At 35.4% G+C, this 22565-nt stretch overlaps 1 protein-coding gene across 2 annotated transcripts in view; it reads right to left on the bottom strand.

Annotated features, from left to right (window-relative positions):
• The window catches only part of DPYD (dihydropyrimidine dehydrogenase), a 794533-nt gene that overhangs the window by 412271 nt on the left and 359697 nt on the right, over positions 1-22565 (bottom strand). For both annotated transcript variants that reach the window (XM_088022348.1, XM_028101938.2), the window contains exon 11: positions 11710-11920. In XM_088022348.1, the coding sequence (XP_087878474.1) occupies positions 11710-11920 (211 nt within the window). The remainder of the gene's footprint in view (positions 1-11709; positions 11921-22565) is intronic.

Here is a 22565-nt window from a genome sequence, read left to right as displayed (position 1 = left end):
CATTTTTGTGTACCCACGAGAACCTAACACAGAACCCAATATACTTAGCAAATACAGAATGAAAGAATGGGAAATAAGGTCCCACAAGTATGTAGGAGAGAAGATTAAAAGGGTGTCAAAATTAAATTAAGTTATTTGGTTTCAATCCCACCATCAGTGGGACGGGGGTAGTAATTTTAGATTCGTACATAGGAGAATAATGCCTTGATATTAGTGACGGAGAAGTGCATTTGGCAGCAGTGTGCAAATATAGGGGGAAATGCTGGGCCATATTAAACCAAGTGCTTTGTCAATACACTTTTCAGAGGACTTGGAAAATCACTGGATATTTGTCAAGCATGGGGCGCATAATATGCCTGACACTCTTTCATGCATTCGTATATAAAAACAAATGGCTAGTGAATAAAGGTCTTTTGAAAACACTTAAAAGAGATTCATAATTACAAAATATAAGTATGGCTAGCATGAAAAAATGATTCGCATTAGTCTGTATAAATGTTGGGTGGGACCTCCGAATGGATGTTAATATTAATGCTGGCTTTCTCCTCCAGCAATGCCAGCACATTTGGGACATCTAGTAAATTCCATGTACATAGTCCATTTGAATTGAGTAGCTAGCTCTCATATTTAGGAGATAGGTATTAAATATGATTCAATGTAATTTTCCAATTTATACAATTAAAACTTACACTTTTGTAGGTCAGTAACTTATTTAACCACAGACTATCTTAAATTAGGTATATTGTTATTTTTATTTTGTGCTTTAAGCCAAAAATACAAATGCAAAGTCACTAACAACAAAACAATCTGCAACACAAAATATGTATTACTAAGAACAGAAGTATAAAGTATGCATCATTACTTTATGATTTAACTAAATTTTGCATCTTGATTTAACATTGCATAGCAACTTAGTGTAGTTCAATATTTCATACGAATATTAGATTTCAGAATAAACTTTTACTATATCATAGCTAACTAGTATTTAAAAGACAAATATAACAGGCCATGGTCAAAAAAGCTCCGGACATCTAGTACATTCACTATATGTTGAATAACATCGGCTATGTTTTATGATTTCTGTTCTCTGAAACAATTGTTATTTTTCCATTTTCTACCTTCTTTCCCCAGCAAAAGTTGTTTCATGCCACTGCTCTACCTCTTGAATGTAATCTTTGATTTGATGGAAAACTACTGATTTATCCACTGTCTCCCTCTAAGAATGCATATGCTATCAACCACTAGTGAAACCTGGAAAATAAAGATAAGGGAAGGCTCTGAACAGAGCTATTCACTGGGGAAACAAACCTATTCCTATGCAGTTATTAGAGGGAAGTAAAATAATTACAGAAATATCATGTTGTACTTCAAATGGGTGTCTAAGGCAGGTGTAAGTGATGTGATGTTGATTTCAAGTCACTTAACACTGTTATCAGCCTCACCTCCTTCCCCATCACCTCCACCCTTTTAAAATAATTCCAAAGGAAAACTCTGCCAAGATTCCATTATTTTGGTTGGTTATTCTGCAAAAATGTCAGCACTTGCATTAGATTCCACCACTTCATCCTCACTTCCAGTCAGAAAAATATAGGATAATTAGGGCAATTTTTAAGAAAACATGTACAGTTTTAGTATTGGGTTCCTGAGAATGCTTCTTGCCCAAAATATAGTTGAAAGCAAGACACTGTGCAGGGAAGACTAAAAAGAGTTCATTCTCATCGTGGGACCAAACATTAAAGGAGATATTAATGTTTTATCACTGAGGCATTATGAAATGAAATGGTACTGTAAGGAGCCACACACATCAGTAAGAGAGTAAAGGTACAGAATCATGGAATAAAAAGTGTCTTGACACCACGTCTTCCTTGAGATATTTACCATCTGAAAAGCAGATGGTAAATATAAAAGTCAGCAAACTGACTTTTCCCCTTCATAATGTGGTAGGTGAGATGTTTCTGGAATTCCAGAAGAAATGCCACATATCCTCTCTTATCATACTTTTAAGAAGGTGTTATCCAAACTACCGGCTATGACAGCTTTCATTCTTTAATTCAATCAGTGAGTAGCACTGTCCTAGGTACTGCGTTATGACAGCGAAAAAACAAGACAAATGATATGTAATGATTTCCAATGTCTGTTTTCAATCATTCTCTATTTTCTTAGTTCTAGTGCCGTTTCCAGTTCAATGAGTGAGCAAATCCAAATGCAACAAGTCACCATTTCCCTCAGATCTGTTCCATCTGCTGTGTTCCTGAATGCTATCAGGCTTATGAACATCTGATCAAACTACCATGCTAGATACTCCACATGCAACCTTTTTAATCAAACAGATGACCAAATCATGACTCTTCTATTTAAGAAATATGTCTTGTTCTCAATGTTCTTCTGGAGTTCTACCTACTTCTTTTTTTTTTTTTTTTTTTTTTTACATTACTGCCCCTGTGGAGCAACATGCTTCTTTCATACTCCTGATGCCTCTTTCCATTTGGGGAAACGATCATTGTTATAACACTAGTGGTGTCTCTCTGTCTCTTACCTGTCCTCAAAAAGCTGAAATTAGTAATCATAATTTGTGAATCGGAAGGAGAAATTAGGCATGCATGAATCACTTTTGTCATGCCTATCGCTTTGGAAGCTGCCCATTTGGGCACAGGTTCTCTCCCTTCCTTAGTACTGACAATCCTACTGGGGCACTTTCCCATTAGGGGATCTATATTGTGGGATCATACCCATGATTGAGTGAACAACTGCCTAATTCAGGTGCTCAATACTAGAAAACACATTTGTCTTCTGAAATGAACCACTTCAAAGATGATTTCATGGTTTCTAATTCCCAACTATTTGAAGAATATACAAATGGTACAAAATCCAAGCACCTATCAGTCTTATCTCATTAACAATAAAGATCTCGGGGCACCTGGGTGGCTCAGTCATTAGGCATCTGCCTTCGGCTCAGGTCATGATCCCAGAGTCCTGGGATTGAGCCCCGCATTGGGCTCCCTCCTCAGCGGGAAGCCTGCTTCTCCCCCTCCCACTCCCCTTGCTTGTGTTTCCTCTCTCTCTCTCTCTGTCAAATAAATAAATAAAAATTAAAAAAAAAACAATAAAGATCTCTCCCATATCTAAGCCTTCCATTTGTCATGTGGATGTCTATAGAATATAATGCAAAATCCCTAGTTTAGCATATAAGTCTCTTGACTCCACATAAGCTTTTAGCCATATTTCCTGCCACCTTTTTTCTATCCATGTTCCACCCTTACTTTATCAAACATCATCTGCTCCAGCTAAGCAGAATTTCTCACCATTGTCTGGTCACATGAAACCGTTTGTCAGCTTACACTTTTGTGTATAATAGTCCCTCTAACAGGGAAACTCCTACTGAAGCTCCAAAACCCAGTCCAAATGTGATCTCAAAATCAGCACATCATGTTGCAATGTACGTATGTACGTGCCTGTTTCTCCCATTAGCCTGTGGATCCCTGAAGTGAAAGACTCTCTTTTACTCATATTTGAGTAAATAGCACTTGGACAATGCATATAACATAGTTGGACATTAAGAAATGTTTGCTGCATGATGAATCATGAGAGGATGAATGGTAAAAATCATAAAATAAAAAGTTCAATTTTAGAAACAAAAATGGAAAATTCAGACCTTCATTTATAAAGATGAGAACATGCATGAAATAAGTAGGCTGATGACAACTTTCGAAAGACATGATTTTTTTATATATATAGCTTTTTAAGATGACTGTAAAAGGACTGCCTAATCTAACAGTGTGGTGTTGAGCAAGTTGCATAATCTCCCTGGGGCTCCCTCCCTTCCACCCCCATTCCACCTGGAAACTCCTACATACCCCTCAAAGTTCAATTTACAACCCACTTCCTCTAGGAAGCTTCCCTGAACCCTCAGACTGTGTTCTGTGCTTTCCTCCAGCACAATTTATCATCATTGTGTGGCTCCCCCGTTAAACTGCATTTCTGGAGACAAGGTTTTGCATTGCCTTTTCACCACTTTATCCCTAGAACCTAAGCTCAGTACCTGGAATAGCAGGCTATCAGAGGTTACTAGTTAAACAAATAAGCCTGTGAAATGAGGGGACTAGAATATATGATTTCTGAAGTCCCTTCCAGGACGTTGGGAAATAGAAAGAAAAGTCCCATGCAAGTTACTGTGCTGTAACATGTCCAATAAGTTACACTGGAGTGCCAACTTTAGTTTTCAATTCTATCTCATCCATTCTCAGTTCTATTAATCATTAGTAAGCCCCTTCCTCTAACATTTGTGCCATCAACCAAAAAGTTCTCCTGTCTCTGATGAAGTCCAGTATTCCACAGTCTGTTCCTTGAAACTTTGTTGCAAATATTTATTTATTAAAAAAAAATGCATACAACAGTGAAAATTTACCAAGTATGGCATAGTCTCAACTCAGTACCCAATCCTTCCCCCTCCTCTTTATTTTTGGTAGGGGAGAAGAGGAATTGTGCAAGCTGAAGGCCACAAAAAAGTAGACAATTGTTCAAAGAAAATTTGCTCAATTACTAAGTGCAACCAGTAGCTTCTGGAGGAGATGTTTCATTGTTCAAAAAGTGGAAGACACTAGTTTAAAGGCGGGGGGCGGGGGGGGCGGGGCGTTATTAAAATGGCATAGTGTTTCCAACTCCCTCAGTGAATTACCATAATAAGGAATAAAACAAGTAAAACATATAGATGCTACGTCTTTTAAAGTACAGGTAACTATTATTACCAGGCTCATCTAGTGCTCACTTAAAAGACTTTTTCCTAGATTTTCTTTAACACATAAGGAACTGAGGAAAAATGGACACATTTGAAAAATTCCTGAAAGTCTGCATTGTCAGGGTCTCGTGCATGCCATTTCTTGCCTAACTGGCAATTTCTAGCTCTGACTTCGGCCAGGATAAGGCACATTAACCCACAGCCTGCACTTTTTCTCAGTAGGGGGGCAAGTGAATCAAAGCTACATTCGAATCTTTGATTTACCCCATGAGGTTTTAAAACTTTTCTGAGAGATTTCCAATAAAAGGAACTGGTAAGTGATTTTAAAATCTTTTTCCCCCCAAAAACTCCCCTTATTAAACTAATTGCAATTAATGGCATCAAGGGAGTTGGTTGCTGAGGGTTTCACTAAAGATTCAGAAAACTAGGCTTTGTGTTTTCTTGTTATTTCTAGCGACATGAATAGAAAGAAAATGTAGGCACTGAGTGAAGTATATAAACTCCTTTCCTAGAAGGGCCACACATTCCTTGCTGTACCTAGAGAGTTCAGTCACTTTGTCATTTGCTCTCCGGAGCAGTGCCATGTAGCACTATGCTGAATCGGCTTCAATGTCACCATTCAGCCTATCTTTTCCTTCCAAAAACATAGGTTTTTAATCTTATTATATCATCCCATAACTTTCAAGCACTTAAAACTCAAACTTAGTATCCTCAAAAGTGCTTCTCTCTCTCTCTTTCTTAAAAGTAACAATGATCAATCAAAAAACTAAGCGAATGAAAAACTGGCCCAATTTCACCATTTTTAAGAGGAAAAAAGTTATTAAAAATCCTTTGCTCTTTAAATACCTAATTTAGGGGCACTTGGGTGGTGCAGTCAGTTAAGTGTCTGACTCTTCATTTTGGCTCAGGTCATGCATGATCTCAGGGTCCTGAGATTGAGTCCCGTGTCAGGCTCTGCACTCAGCACAGAGTCTGCTTGAGATCCTTTCTCCCTCTCCCAGCCCCTCCCACTTGTGTTCTCTCTCTTTCTAAAATGCATAAATAAATCTAAAATAAATAAATACATAAATGATCTGCAGAAACTCAAAATGGAGATTTCTAACTACTAAAAATTAATTGAAAGAAAATTTCATTCCCTTTGATGGTACGGAAAACATTAGAATTGATAATAAAACATTTTTAAAATGATGATACAGTTACAAACTGTATAATCTTTTTCTGCAAAAAACTAACCAAACATATGAAACTTTTTCATATTTAAAAAATCATAAGTGTAAAAGCCCGTGCTTTGCTTATTTACAAAGACATGTCCACAGAACCTGTGAGTTCCCAGATGAAGTCCTGATTTTCAAATGCTTTTATTCCTAGACAACATTCATACTATCACAAGGGTGTAATATAACTCAATTTAATTATTAAAATACATTTTGTTACATAAGGATAGTAACATCTAGGAGATGCTACTATGTACCAGAAATATATTTAAGTGCCTTACATATATTATTAATTTATTCTTAAAATAACTTGAGAAGGTAGATACTATATCAGCCCCCTTAAAAGATCAGGACCATGAAGTACAAAGAGACTAAGGGAGCCAGGTTTCCAGCTGGGCAGCCTGGCTCCAGAACCCCTGCTCTAAGCTGCTACACCAGACGGCCTCTAATTAGTGTAATATTTATTGGATTATAAAGAATGCAACATTTTATGCCAAAACAGAAAAAAAAAATCAATAGCAATAGAAAAACAGAACTGTTTCTAACTTTCATATTTTCTAAAAAAAGAAACCAAACTGGACCCATAGTAGGAAAAAATGACAAATAGGTGTAGTAAAATTAATATCTTAACATGGATCAAGTCAAGTCAAATACACAACTACATCTTATCCATCTACTACAGGCACACTAATTAATGTTGGCCGCTATTGGGACTACAACTTACAAAGGTACGATCTTTGTGTTTTGGGGGTTTACAATCTAATCGGAAGATAAATTGCAATAAGTTCTGGAAGATCAAAGCACACAGCTCTTTTTAAAGTCAACATTTCAAAAAAATGAGAGGACAGCTGTGGTGCAGTCCTCTAGGAAGGGGCACAGAGGTCATGGCATGGGCTAGGGTGACTTCCTTCAGTTGTCTGGAAGCACATTCAAAGCCACATAAAATTATGTCATCTAGATCTGCCGGGAAGGTGAGGACAAGGCCAACTGTTATTATTAACTCCATTGGAAAAATGAAGCTGTGAGGTGGTGAAAATGCTACCCATTATCCTCATCAATTTCAAACTAACAGAGAAGATATGCACACTTTCACAACTGGCCATTTGGTTCCAAGCAGAAAGAGAACGGAAGAGAGACTTAGAATAAGCAAGGAGTCTCTTAAATCTGAGATTGTCCAAACAAACAAAAAAAGAGAAAATTCAATTCAATAAACATTGACATTGGTGTTTAGCAGAAGAGGAGACTTCATGTATCACGAAATACATATTGTTGAAATAAATAAATGTTTTAAAATTTCCACTGAAGGGCAATGTTTGTGGACTAGAAATGCCAGTAGAGGTAGCTTGTGCTTAATTTACTGACAGCCTTTAAAATCAGTCTTGAACAATAAAATCCCAATTTAATGTGATTTGGAATCTTACATACTTAGAATGGATGAGAATTTTTAAAAGGTGGAACCACTCAATTTTTCACAGGAAAGATATCAAATAAGGCTGAGACTTTATTATCTCAATCAAATTAGAAATCAAACACCACATTGCCTTTAGAATTTGGGACAGTAGTTAATGAAGGATTCAATTAAATTGTGCTCCTAATAAGCACATATATATTCCACGCAGAGGGATGTGGAATACAGAGTCTTTTGTTCCTATTTTCCACTCACTGCTACAACCCAAAAAATGAAATAGAAATAAAATAGAATTAGATAAAACAATGATGATCACTCATAAATGTGATTAGCTTTGGTAGCAATGAAATAATTAGCAACTATAATCCAAGGATATTATCCATATTTGTTTTATAAATTTGATATATTTTCTATAAGCTTTGAGGCATTCACCATTTTTACAACAGGAAGTATTTATTACAGATATATTGAGTGCTTAATACTAAGTAAAGTTATTTCATATTCTTTGTGAGACATACAAATTAAAGGACTTGCAAAAGTAATGCAGTATATGCGGGAAAAAACCCTGAGATTAAAAATTTAATTTCCTTGAAATTTCCCAATTTAGGTTACCTTTATAAATATATGGTATTGATATAACTGAGATGCTACAAGTATTTTCATTTAAAATATTGTAATCAGAGAATGCTGAGAATATGTTATCACCATTCTTCATATGTACTCTGTCAAGTTTATTTCATTCCTTGAATTCTTCAGAATATTTTATATAATACCTTCACCAAGGAATTTCTGAATTACCAGTATGGAATCCATCTGTGAGAAGATACTGGGAGGAATAATCCTATAGGGAAGAGTGGGAAATAAAGCTGGATACATAGGATATATAAAGCCATTTGCCGAAGTTCTCAAGTGCAAAGAGCAGGGCTTCATCCTACAGTATAGGGTAATATTGGTGAATTTAATGAAAAGAAAAACTGGAATTAGATATTGGAATCTGGGATAACATTTTGAATTTTAGTGATGGGAGAACTACAGCACCATTTAAATAATAGCAAAGTTGAGGCGCAATCTGCCTTAGGGAAACCTCATGAGGTGATCCTTCCTTACTTTGTACATGTCTCTAAATGTATTATTCTTCACTTGGTAAAACAATTATTTGTTTAAAAGTCGGCCTCCTGCCCCAGTCTGTGAGGTTTTTAAGTAGAAGGAATAGTTCATTCGTCTTCGTACTCTCCAGAACACAACTTAGTACCTGGCATTCATTAGATACTCAGTAAATGTTCGTTACATGCATGGCATATAACAAAGGATGAAATGTCTTCTGGGACATGGAGTGGAGAAAGCGATTTTGGAGCCAGTTACACAGAAGTGATATAGTGTCTACCATAAGTCTAGCCTCGACCTGGCACACATAAATTGTTTATTAAGTCTTTCTTACGGGAATGAATGTGTGCATGAATAATAAATGAATTAATGAGGTGATCAGTTCACTGAAGGAATAAATATATTAAAAGAAAATAGGTAAAGTCTGAACTTGGGAAAATACTAAAAAGTAATAAGCTAGAGGAGGAAAAGTACTCAGTGATAGGCTCAGAAGAGGAATAGTTAAAAGGAAAAAAAAACAAGAAAATGGGAGTGCCATAAACAGCAATAATGTGTTACATTTCCAAAGCACTTTCATGTTACTTTATTTTAATTCTGACAACAGTCCTGAAAGGTGGGGGGGGGGGGGCGAAGGTTTTATTATGCTTGTTTTTTTAAACAGAGGAAGAAGCTGAGGCTCAGAAAGGTTAAGTGACTTAGAGAGAGCATTTCAAATAGAAATATTTAACATTGTCAAATGCAGAAAATAGAATGAGGACTGAGAAAATGTCATGGAATTTGGCATGCAGTTCATCGGAGCCTGTGCAAAGCGAGGTTGGGAAGGAGGCAAGCGGTGGTGGGGGGATGGGGGGTGGGGTAGAAATGCAGGTAGACGGTTTAAGAAAGGTGCTATAGATAAATATATTAAATCACATAGTATCACATATATGACAATCACAAAAGTGTCACACATAAATCGTACCACATAGGTATCAAGATAGAACAAGATTCAAGGTCGAAGAGGGAGATGTGAATAGTTTCTCTTCACACCTAAATGGACAACTCCTTCCTATAAACTGATTTTCACTAAAGCTAATATGTGTGTGCATATGAAAACCTGCTGACTTTGAAATTATTAAAAAAAATTTTTTTTAAATGACCTTTGGGTAAGATCTTCTTGGTAAATTTCTAACAATGATTGATTCCCTTCCCCCCTTACTTTAATGTTTTCCATTAAAAAACCAGTATTGACCACATTTAGAGGGGAGGCATGCAAGCTCTTTCACCTTCCAGTTCTCCCAGCTTCCCTCTCACTTGGAAAGTAGCTGCTTCTTAATGCAAATATTGAAAGGCCTTGGAAAAGCAAGGAATTCTATTTAAGGATAATTTTTTCTTTTTTCTTTTTTTTTTTTAAGATTTTATTTATTTATTTGACAGAGAGAGACACAGCGAGAGAGGGAACACAAGCAGGGGGAGTGGGAGAGGGAAAAGCAGGCTTCCTGCGGAGCAGGGAGCCCAACGCGCGGCTCGGCTCGATCATGACTTGAGCTGAAGGCAGACTCTTAAAGACTGAGCCACCCAGGCGCCCCAAGAATAATTTTTTCAAGCACTCTGTTATTTCATGTCAAGAGGAGGAGGGAAAAAAAGCAAAGCGAAGGACTATTTTTCCTTGGTTTGTCTAAATGTATATGGGTGGTACGTGTTAAACACTGGAAGAAATGTGCAGAAGTAAAATACATAAATGCATTCAGGAATGACTTTGTCAAATAAACATGACTAGATCAAACTTTCTTGTACTTCATATTTTAAATACTAAGTTAAATCTTTCTCTTTTCACACATACGAGCCTAAGTTTTGCGAAAGCTGTTTTCTGTGATCTGAGTTACAACTACTTAGGTCTGTTTAGGAAAAAATACTTTTTTCTTAATATTAGAGATGTCAATTATGAAACATAAATTTAGATGGGTAAGCTAAATCAGTTCTTGATATGTGAATCATCACAGAATTGCTAGTTAATTATGATTCAACTTTTTACTCAGTTTCTGGTGCTGTGCCGAGTAGTAAGAACAGTATGATTTTTTAGATGGTAGAATGCAATTTATGTGTTGTTCTTTGTTTTTTCTTCCTGAACCCAGTTAATGACTAAACAAACCACACTGTGACTGTGTCTACATATCACATAAACATCTAGATGAAAAGTGACAAATTCAGGCCATCATCTAGCTATTTGAAAACATTTATCTTGATGACATTAAACATCTGGATGTTTCCAAATATCAAGATGTTTGATGTCCTGCAGATAAAATATCCTCATGACTGGCTGAATTTTTTACTTATCTGTTGCATAAAAATGCACGTTTGCATTTTTCAGATGCAAAATGCAATTTTATTTCACACACAAAATGTAATTTTAGCATGGATATAGTAGGGAGTCATAGGAATTGTCAGGTCTTGATTTTTTTTGTTATTATTGTTATTCATAATGAATCGCTGACTTGGAGAAATGTCTTTTATTTTCCTTCAGTAAATAAAAGAGTTAATCATCATTTCAACAGTGTGTATTAAAAGGTAAAGAATTCGCAAAATGAAGACGCATAGGTACCTGAGCTTTCATCTACAACGACTCACAAAAACAATGAGTTTGGTGAAAATATACCATACAATAACCTTAACTGATTAACTTATCATTCAGTTGGAATGTTATATAAAACATTTTCCTTTGTTATTATCCTTTTTTAAAAAGCATTTTGTTCTTCCTTAGCATGTCCATTTATGCCATCCAGATGAAATAAGAGGAGTTCAAATTTTCTAATTTGTTAATTTTGATGTTTCTAGTGATGGCTTGGCATGAGGATAGCAGTACACCTGAATTCTATTTTTGCCTATTCATTAGGTCTCAATTTGTCTGAATCATTGGAGATTGGCTGTTATAACTTCCCTGTCACATTTTCTTACTCAAGGTCTAATTGAAGAAAAAGCATTTCTTATAGAGGAAACAGGCAAATGTTATTGCAAAATAGAATATGTATTTTGATTATCAGCTTAAGAGAAAGATTAATGTTATTTTCAATTCCCACCACTTTAAAAATAATTCTGTATAAGCATTAAATGCCATTTCTAAGCCTTTTATAAATCAAAATTGCTTGGATTTCATACTAGAAGAAGAAAATGAATGTTAAAGTGAAAAACAATTCCCTGAAAGCTGGAATCTATTATGGCACTAAAATAACAGACAATTGCCTAACACATTTCAGCTCCGGATACTCTACCTGTAGGATCACTCAGAACTGAACCAAAGGCACTGATGACCACATCGGCTTTCAGACGGACTATCTCATCTTCATGTTCATGCCAGTTTCCAGTTTCATCTTGTTCTGTCCGAACAAATTGCATGGCGACAATTCTCCCTTCTTTCAATATAACCTTCCGTGGGGACAAGAAAGGCAAGAATTCACACTTTTTTTCCTTAGCAAGCTCCACCTAAAACAAAACAGAACAGAGAAAAACTTGAAAATATTTCGTCTCCATTGAATGTTTGGTTTTTAATTCAATTATACATGACAGAGCTTATGATGGTTAAATCAACATGAAGTTTTTTCTTTCACCAAATCTGAGGTTCGGTTATTAGCTATTTACATTTTGCAAATCACTGACTCAGGGGAGTCTTAAATCGATTGGAGTTGTCATGTGGAAGTTTATATGGCATGGCATCACAAGATATTTCTCAAGTTCTAGGTACTTCATGCCCTGCGGTTGGTGGAGAATAAGGTTTTGGCTATAGCAGCCCGGTTTTCCATATGCTTTCATTTCTGTAGGTTAAGTTCTTTTCTAAATCATGCTACATATGAAAATAAATACTTCTGATTATTACTGGGTTGCATGTATCTAAACTGGAAATAAGTCAATAAAGTGGGTGAGCCAATCTCAGCAAGTACATGATTAAAATGGTAGGTAGGAGAAAAAAAGATCGAGAAACTGTGGAATCAAGAAATAAATAACACTTAATCTTACTTTCATAAAAATGCAAATGAGAAATTTAAGGAAGAGAAACAAATATGTTCTTGACAAATTCCCAGTTCTTCCACATCTATTACTTCCTTTATTGTTATAAAATGGGACACCCTCATTTTCGTTTTCATGCTCATAATGGGATGCCTATCAAGACAGAATGTTAATATTTACGTATCTATTTACTTTTTCTATTTACTGTTTTGGGGGGAATATAACCCTAAGTAATATGTTGAGTAGTCTTTTTCAAAAAAATGTACTACTGGAGAGGTTGAGGGGGTATCAAGTCTCATTCTTTCCCTCCTTCATGGAAAATAGGTGGGTTCTCAGTAGGACCCTGACAAGTGAGCTTGAGAAGGTCATATGTGTAAGGCTCCAAACCAGGAGTTGTCTGGTCAACATCAAGATGGAAAAAGTGACTCATAAAGTGACATGCTCAATGCTGTGATCAAGCCATAAACCCACGTCTCAGCACTCTGTCTATAATTAGTGGTTCCAAACCTTGGCATGGATCAGAATCACCTAGAGGGCTTGTTAAACAGATTGCATGGACCCACCCCCAGAATTTCTAGTTCTATAGGATTGGATGAGGCCTGAGGATTTGCGTTTCTAACAAATTCCTTAGTGATGCTATGCTGCTAGTTTAGAAATGACAATTTGTGGACCACTGTCTTCCCAGACAACACTGACTAACTCTGAACTTAGTTGGTCTACACCATGCATTCTCAATGAGCGTAATATCATCCATAAGGGAGCAAAAACTGATTCTTGAGGAAGGAAAGAATCTTAGATGTCATAATAATTTGTGACCCCCCCATAACAGCAGTAGTATATAAACAAACATACAGGGTATCTGTAGTATAAAATTACAGTGTATTTGTGTGTGTGGGGGTGGGTTATTTAGGTTTTAAAAGATTCCCTAGAGGGATAATTTAAAAAAAAAAAAAAACATGGGGCACCTGGGTGGCTCAGTCAGTTAAGAGTCTGCCTTTGGCTCAGGTCATGATCCCAGGGTCCTGGGATCAAACCCCAAGTTGGGCTTCCTGCTAGGCAGGGGAGTCTGCTTCTCCCTCTGCCCCCTCATGCTCTCTCTTTCACACTCTCAAATAAATAAAATTTTAAACAAAAAAAAACTGAGAAACACTAGTCATTACTATATATTGGCATGGAACTCTTCAGTCTATGTCTTATTTAAGATATGTCTTGAATACTGGCCTTAAAGCCTTAAAAATTGGACCACATAAATTATGATTGCACAATATTTCCTTTTTCTTTATAAAACTGAGAGATCACTGATATAAAAAATACTAGATTTCCCTTTACTTTATAAAACTAAGAAGATTATTGATATAAAAATACTAGATTTCCTTTTTCTTCATAAAACTAAGAGATCACGGATATGAAAAATACTAGATATTGGTATGTCATGGGTAGTAAGTATACAAAACAAAAGATCTCAAATTGTTTACACAGGAAAATTAGGGGTAAGTGGAATTGAATAAGGTTTGAAACCTGCTTCTACTGCTTACTTGAGATAGTCACTAAATAAATCTCTCTGATCTTCAGGCTCCTTATATGTAAAATGGGGATAATACCTAATTTCTTGGTATATGGTGTTTCTAAAGCAGTTTAGAAATGTAAAGCACCAAAAGCAGAACTTAACATATAGAAGATCCAAGTAAATACTATTTATTTGTAGTTGCAATTCTCTGAATTCACTCCCCCCCATCATTCGTTCAAACTATTCAATACCACTTAACACTGGGATTATGATTCCAATAGAAAGGTGGCCCAAGAGCAAAGGTAAGAAAAAGAAAAAGCCAAAGAAGCTTAGACTCCTAATTTTCCACAAAATAAAATGTATGATTTCTAGAAGGCAAACTATTCCTTAAATAGTTCTAATTACAAACTAAATATGGCTCCACACATAAGATATGTTTCTGTATCACTTTTGTCACATTTGCATTATGTAGCACCTTATAACTCATCAATATAAACCAGTTTATTGTGTTTCAAAAATGTCAGGTAATGCTAAATTTTAATGATAATGTCAAACTTGATTGAATGACAATGACAAATGTTTATGGTTTGAATAAATCAATACATGATCCATATTTATAATAGTACTCTTTTCTGTGAAGGACAGAAATAAAATCCTGAGCTATGATGAACATATTGGGAGAACATCTCAGACTGATTTAGGGTCTGTTTTGTCCTGTTTTATTTTTCGTGTCTATTAATACTTAGATAGTATCTACTATTCTATGTAGATAATCTCATACTTTTTGGCAAATTTGGCATTGAATTAAAACCAATTGGACACTGCAAGCAAATCAAAACTTTTAAAATAATGATCATCAATGATTTAATGTTTGAACATGCTTTAGTAGTTTTCTTACCATGGTTTTGACTTTTGAGGGCCTAAAAACTACACGCCATTAAGAACATGAAGAAACTGTATTTTAATATAAGTTCACATCATTATTTTCCATATGCAGTAGGATTGATAGCTTGTATTTAAATATTCAGTATTTGAGCCAACTATGTGATAGTGCACAGAAGTTGAGGAGTGTGAACAGTGGCCCCCACAAAGATTACTCTGAAATTCTACTTTTGAAACTTGATATGTTCTATATTCTCTAAAACATGTAAGACTAGGCAATTGGGCAGCAAACATAAATCATACCACTTCTTGCTATTTTGCTATTAAATAGCTATTTTTCATTTTATGCAAGAGATGGAAAAACTTTTAAAGGAAAGATAGAAAGATATCACTTTAACATATGTATTTACTTGGAAAGTACTGATATTATATTGCGAAAAGAAGAGCTGAGATGATAAGATTTTTTTTTGAGTTGATAAGATTTATCTCACTCAACAGGGAAATATTAGGAAAATGAGAATTCAAAGTAAGTATAGTCATGTGTCAAATGAAATATTCTTTGAGTTATTTGTGGACAACAGAGGAATTTACTTTCACTATTTAAGAAATCTAACAAGACAAAAATAACAATAATAGATGCTTACATAGCAGGCAGGCTCCACACTTAGGGTGAAGCCAGATGTGGGGCTTGACATGGGGCTTGATCTCAGGACCGTGAGATCATGACCTGAGCCACAAATCAAGAGTCGATGCTTAACTAACTGAGTCACCCAGGAGCCACCATAGCAGGTATTCTTTTACGTGCTTTACATATGGTTCATTTTAATTTTCAGAGAGAAGATATATTATGATACCTACATATTATTATTTATATATTTTTTAGGTATTAAGCTTTAAACTAATGTTTTCTCTTTATTGTGGCTCAAAAAGCCAGAAACATCCTGGGTATCACGATTCACAGCTTTAGCACCCAACCTCAGGCACTCTGCTGCTTGCTGTCCTCACAACTAGTCCCAGGTGAGAAGAAGCATTATTTCCTTGCTAAGAAGAGAAACTGAGGCTCAGAGAAACCAAAGATATATTAAGGGATGACAAAGTTTAGCTAAAATCCTGATATGGCTAAACAAAATCCTGGGTGATATTCATTAATGTCCAAGACAGCAACTATATATATTTGAAAGAATAAGACTTTGGTTCTAGTTATGGAATCTCAAAAACAAGTCTAATTAGACTAGGAAAGGATCTAGTCTAAAGAATCTAGTCAATCAAGGGGCTGGCTTGAGAAAGACTGCCCTCATTGGGAAAAAGAGATTCAAGCTTCCTATTCTAAGTAAGTTTAGAAGTACAATAAAGTCATGAAATATAGGGACCAAGTGATGGACTTATAAACTCAATATTGTAAACAAATTAATGGCAACTCCTTGAATCCAAAGAAAGTGTAAGCTTAGAACAAAGAAGTACTAGTTCATACAGTGGATAGTAAGGCCATATAACACATAATCTCAAGATTCAAAAGTGAAAAATTAAAATAGAATTTAAATAAATTTATTTGTTAGACAGTAAATTCCTTTCACAACTCTTTAAGTACAGAAAGAATATCTTATTTAATTTGCTATCCCCAGGGTTGAGGAGTGATATTCAAATATTTAACAAATGATGAATATAAGCAGATGAATGGTCAAACAGATGCCTGACAAATCAGAATATACTCTAGCCAATAGGCCACATGGAAGGACATCAAGTGAATTTTAGCCCTATCAAAATGACTAGCACACAAAAGACTTTGAATAACATTTTTGTTTACCAAGATGAATGACTAATATGAAAACTTGGAGGACATTCAAGTTAATGAAAGGACAATCAACTAGTAGTATATGGAGTCAATGGCTACTAAACACCGAACCCAAAGCAAGTAACACTGGGCATGCAGAAGATATACTACCCAACCACAGCATCCTATGTTGTGAGGTTGAAATAAAAAGTAAGTGATGTTCTTTCTCGGCTGTCAGTGACATTGCCATGACAAAATGATGGGACAGACTGACCAGTGGTCTAACCTCACGCAGGGGGTCTTAATATTTTACTGTTTAAATTAATCAGCCTTCTGGGCTAAGTAGTTCACAGATGTCAGTGTCAGTGCTTTTTAATACCTAATGTTCATTATTAATCACTAATAATCAGCAACTCTGTAGCTCTGGTACATGAACACTTCTGTTCATGGCACACATATTTATTTATTTGTTTGATGGTGCCTGTTCTCATGAGGGACAACTGGTACATCAAGAAAACATACAAACCTCTCTTGTCCTTATCTTTACCAATAATTACCCAAGGGAATGAAGGAGAAATATCTATAAGGTTCCATTTTGGAGGCTCAATAAACCAAATTGTTACTTTCTTTTCATACCATATAAGGAAAGTAAGAAAAACCTCCTTAGCTTTGATTTTTATCTCCATATTCAGGGAAGATACGTGGTTGATGCTGAGTGAAATAAAAATAGAGTGCTATCGCATGCAGTAATGACGATCATTTTAATGATTAACTTTATGTAATGTGATGATTTGGTCTGATTAATATTACAGGCATCATACTGTGGAAATTATGAAACAACTTAATTTACTATAATTAAAAGCATGATGTCAACTCATTTTTAGATTGCATATAGGCAAAGTAAGCAAAGGTTATAAACTATAATTGGAACTCAAACCCAGCATACATTAAATTCTAATATACAAAGTTTGAGAAATAATATGAAGAAACAATATTCTTTGTAAAGATTACTCTTGAATAGCTAGATATTTAACAAGTTGTCAATTCTATAAGAACATGATGACCTCAGAGATGGAATTTCAAATCAAAGTTTGGTAGTCTGCTTTGGTCAGTGATAATCCCCCAAAATATTATCTTTTATTTCATCACTGCTAAATTACTGCATATACCACAAACATTCATAACCACACAATAAGAGTTCCATTCATCTGTAAATTTACCAAACATTTATTAAGTACCTTTTTGTAAAAAAAAAAAAAAAAGAAAAAAAAAAGGTGCTAGATGCCATAGCTAAGAAAACAATCCCTGCTTTCAAAACTTTCACAGAGGCAGACAAATCAGCAATCATATTCAGTGTGATAACACATATAAACACAGTGTACACTAATGGCATATAAAAAGGAATTCTGCACAGCAGTAGTGCAGGTCAAGAAAGGGAAGCCTGGAAAAGGTACTGTATGAACTAATCTTGAAGGATAGGTAGGAAGTAATTACTGGAAAGGAATTAGCTACTGGGAAATTATAGTACACAATAGATTATTTCCCTTAGGCGAGGAAAGATGTAGGAGGGTAAAGGAGTTTATTTCAACAAAGAAAGAAGGAAAGACACCTGGTTAAATCCCCTTGTAAACATGCTACTGGGAAACAGATTATCAATCAGCATTCACAAGTGGGAGAGTCCTTATCTGTGGCATACTTTTGGCAATATATACCTGCTAGTCTAGGATAGCTATGGTAAAAACAAAACAAAACAAGAAAACCTGGGAATTGGATTTATTGGGTATGGATCTCTTAAAGAGTCCTATAAACTATGCAACTGAGTATAAACTGGAGATATTTTATAGTTGAATCAGCTTCCTTTTGTGTAAGCGATGGGGCTACTGATGTTATTTAGAGACCCCACATTAATCTGGGTTAAAGTACATCTTGATACACCAACGTGGGACCTGGGAAACCGTGTTGGTGGTCCTGCACCTCTCCTTGTTTATCCCATACTTCGTGTTTACTTATATCCTTAAACTTGTTAAGAAAGCCTGATGCAGGTTATATCTCTCATTTGTGTGGGTCTGATTTCACTACCCAATCTTCTGGTGAATTTGGTTACTGAGGAGATGAAGGAAGATCAAGAAAGAGGCAGTAAATTCTGCCTACCCACTCTTGATCTCATCTTCCTTAATTTACTAAACAGCTCTTAACCTATTTTGTACTTTTTAGTTTATATAGACACACAGTCAGTGGGGGAAAGCAGAACAATTCTGATAGGTTTACTACTCTCTAGGACATATAAGCTAAATCGGCAAATATTCTTTGGCAAAAAAGTTTGCTGAAACCACAAGTTAAAGTTCCTTTTAGCCTACTATGATGTTATAGGCTTTGGGTTTGGTTTATTTTTTTTTTTTTCCACCTTAAGCTTTTAGAATTGAAGAATCTTGAACAGAAAGAAACATTTTTCCATGTGAGAGTTGTATAACACAGTGGACACAGCTGCCTCTTAACTATTTTATTGTGACACTATTGAGCTGCAAAAACCAGAAGCAATGCATGGGATAATTTAGGGGCTTAAATGTTTTTGCAGAGGCATCACAAAATACATTTTTTTCTAACAAAAAGAGTGTATTTTTATTTTATTTTTTAAAGATTTTATTTGTTTATTAGAGAGGGGGGGAGAGAGAAAAAGAGAGTGTGAGCATGAGGCAGTGAGGGGCAGAGGGAGAAGCCGACTCCCTGCTGAGCAGGAAGGCTGACTCAGGGCTCCATCCCAGGACCCCAAGATCACGACCTGAGCCAAAGGCAGATGCTTAACTGACTGAGCCACCCAGGCGCCCCAAGAAGAGTGTATTTTTAAATATTACTCATGATTGACGACATTTTCTTAAATCTGACTAGCTCTTAAACTCCTCATCTTAGATTTTGCTGCAGTCAAGCATTACCGGCTGCTATCAGAGTATCTCACAGAATTATCTTCTGCATAACTTTGGTGACTTTGCAGTATCTTCTTCAATCTTGAAATCCCTCTTTATATAAATTCTGTTCAAACAAGGATCCTCTCTTATCTTCTAATCCTGAATCTATAAATGTTTATTAATTTTTTACCTTTTATATTACTTGGTTATAGTTTCTTTCTTTTTTAAATTCTGTAGCTATCTTTTAAAAGACTAAAGACCAGGAACAATGAATTTCTTTTCAATCTGCTTTTAATGTTAGGTTGATATTGCAATGTGATATATTTTAAAACTTTAAAAATAATTACTATTTAAAAGCTATCAGTAGTAATTTTGAGGTGTATGTATGTGTATATGTATAAATTATATATTTTGAATATTTCATTTTCATTTAAAGTCTTCCTATAAGATCTTCAATGCCCAGAAAATATTATTCAACACAATTCACTGATTTGAAGCTTTGGATCAAGCACTGCTCTATACTTTGAATCACACAGAAGCTGAATGAACCAATCCATCTGAAGGAGCTTGCATTTTAATTTGTGGGATGAGTATAAAGTAATAACTACCCTATGTGACAAGTGCTATTATACAGGAAACATAAAGAGCTATAAGATCTCACAGGAGGGAGAGGTTGATTAGGAGGAAACTAAGGAAGCCATCAAAGAAAAAATGACATTTGGAGCAGGCCTTGAAGGACGAGTTCACCTTTTTAAAAGAAAAAACTTTAAAAAATGACAATTATTTGTTTTTACATTAATTTATGCATTTATATTTATCTCTTGGATTTTGTGCCTGACCAACATGCATATTTTTAAAGTCATGCAAATTACTTTTTAATATTTTCAATGTATAAGACGAGAAAAGAAGATACTGGAAAACTGAGAGGAATATTCCTAATGGGAGAAGGGCTTCTAGCTCTCACATAAAAATTAATAGAATAATAACACATTGCCATGTAATAAAGGTTGATAGTGACTTGATAACAACAGAAATGCTCACTGCTAATGAATTTATGTTTACATATGTATATACACACATAGATATGTATACACATAAATACATATATACATATGAATCATAAACAATTGTTAAACCTTTTTAAAAGATATATAGGTTTCAGCTCTACAGATATTCCTCATCAGCATCATGTAGTCACCATCCTCCCCTTGGAATTATTGAAAATAGTTAAGCTTGTAAAGTATATAATCTTGGATAAGTATGGGCTCCTGTTGGCTCCTGGACTATTTATAGGTTTTTTGTTTGTGTTTTGTTTTGTTTTGTTTTTATTTTTGTTTTTGGTCCCACTCGCCATCTGAATTATTCGCATGCAGGGTAGAATTCTGACAACTTCAGCTGCCAGTTTCTTTGATGTCATGTCTTGAATGCAGCAGATTTTACCTGACCAACTGATTGGGGATACATTAACTGCAACTTGTTTCAAGTGTAATATTTCTAGATAGGGCCAAATTTTTCAGTACAGAGTTGCTGTCATTCCATGAGGAGACAGAGCCCTCCTGTCCAGATTCCACATCATTCATATATCTTTCTCTCAATGTTCAAAATATAGACTTGGGGGATAGAAAAAGCTTTCAGAAGCGTATAATTACAACAGTAATTTTACAGATGGGCATTCTCAGACTAGGGTATATAACATCGAACCAACTTCTCCAACTTTTAGTTAAAACGTTTTCAACCGTTCCATTCTACTTTCTCATGTGACACTGAATTTCACACTTCTCAAAAACGTAAACACAGATTCTTGGAACATCATTCCCATGCCATCATGAAAGTATTCAAGGTATACTTAATATCTTTGTGCCAGGGGAGCCCTTAGCTGCCACTAATTAGCTCTGTGTGCTGGGGGCAATTGTGTGTGTTTATTTATTTGTTTGTGTGCAGGTATCTTCATATTGCCAATCATATTAATAGGTTCTGATTACTTTTTGTGAAGAATACCAACTTAAATGATGTGCAGGTGCCAAATGTTGAAGAGCTGCTATAAGCATCACCCTTTGTAAATAAAATTAAATTTGTCAGCATACAGAGGTTATTTTCTAAAAACAGTCCCAGGTTCATATTTCTTATAATTAAATAAAAACTAGAAAAAGCATTAGTTACTGGTAGGAAAATGAATGTTCAGCCAGCAAGATGTAGGTAATGAAAGTATCAATGGATGTAACTCAAACATCATTTGCTTTTTGTTTTGTTTTGTTTTCTTCAGGTTTTATTTATTTGAGAGAGAGAGAGAACGACAGAGAGCATGAGCAGGGGGAGGGACAGAGGGAGAGGGAGATGAGGGCTCCCAACTGAGCATGGAGCCCGACCATGGGGCTCGATCCCAGGATCCTGGGATCACGACCTGAGCCGAAGGCAGAAGCTCAACCGACTGAGCCACCCACGCACCCCCTTAAACATCATTTGATATTAAAAACATCTGAGAGGAGGCCTATAGATTGTGCCACATACAGGATCTCTTATGGGGTATGCTGTATGGTATCAGAAGGAGTCAGTTAAAAGGCACATTCTTTCACATGAAACTCTATTATTTCCCCCAAAAAAGAAAATGTATTATTTCAGAGTTACAGTAACAGAAATTTTTCACTAACCAACTAAGCAATCTGGTGCTGTTATTTTTATTATTAAAATAATAAAGTAGGATCAATTATCAAAACAGTTGATCCTCTGAATAGCTCAAATATGGGGAAACAGGCACATCAAAGGTAGATCAGTTAATATTTTGGCAAATGAATAGGGGGAAGCCAAAGTGCACTGGAGAGTGCTATAGAGAGCCCTTTTAAAATATGGCAGAATTAAAGATCTATCACGTTTTGCTGATACTGGGAAATTAAATATGTGAAAACAGATTCTTAAAATTTGTGTGTGATTGTACTGTTAAAATAATTTTCTACCATATTCTTCTCAGTAATAATTAATAAGAACTACAAAGTCCTTCCCCAACTTATCCTTTAAATTTATCTACTCAAGCAAGTCTGTTGAGTCCTGACCTTCATGCCTCCT

The sequence above is a fragment of the Eumetopias jubatus genome, unplaced genomic scaffold (assembly GCF_037043125.1).
Source record: "Eumetopias jubatus isolate StellerSeaLion01/CBP00866 unplaced genomic scaffold, mEumJub1_p1.0 scaffold_4, whole genome shotgun sequence".
In the NCBI taxonomy this organism is placed as follows: Eukaryota; Metazoa; Chordata; class Mammalia; order Carnivora; family Otariidae; genus Eumetopias; species Eumetopias jubatus.
This window is presented reverse-complemented; position numbering and strand designations above follow the sequence as displayed.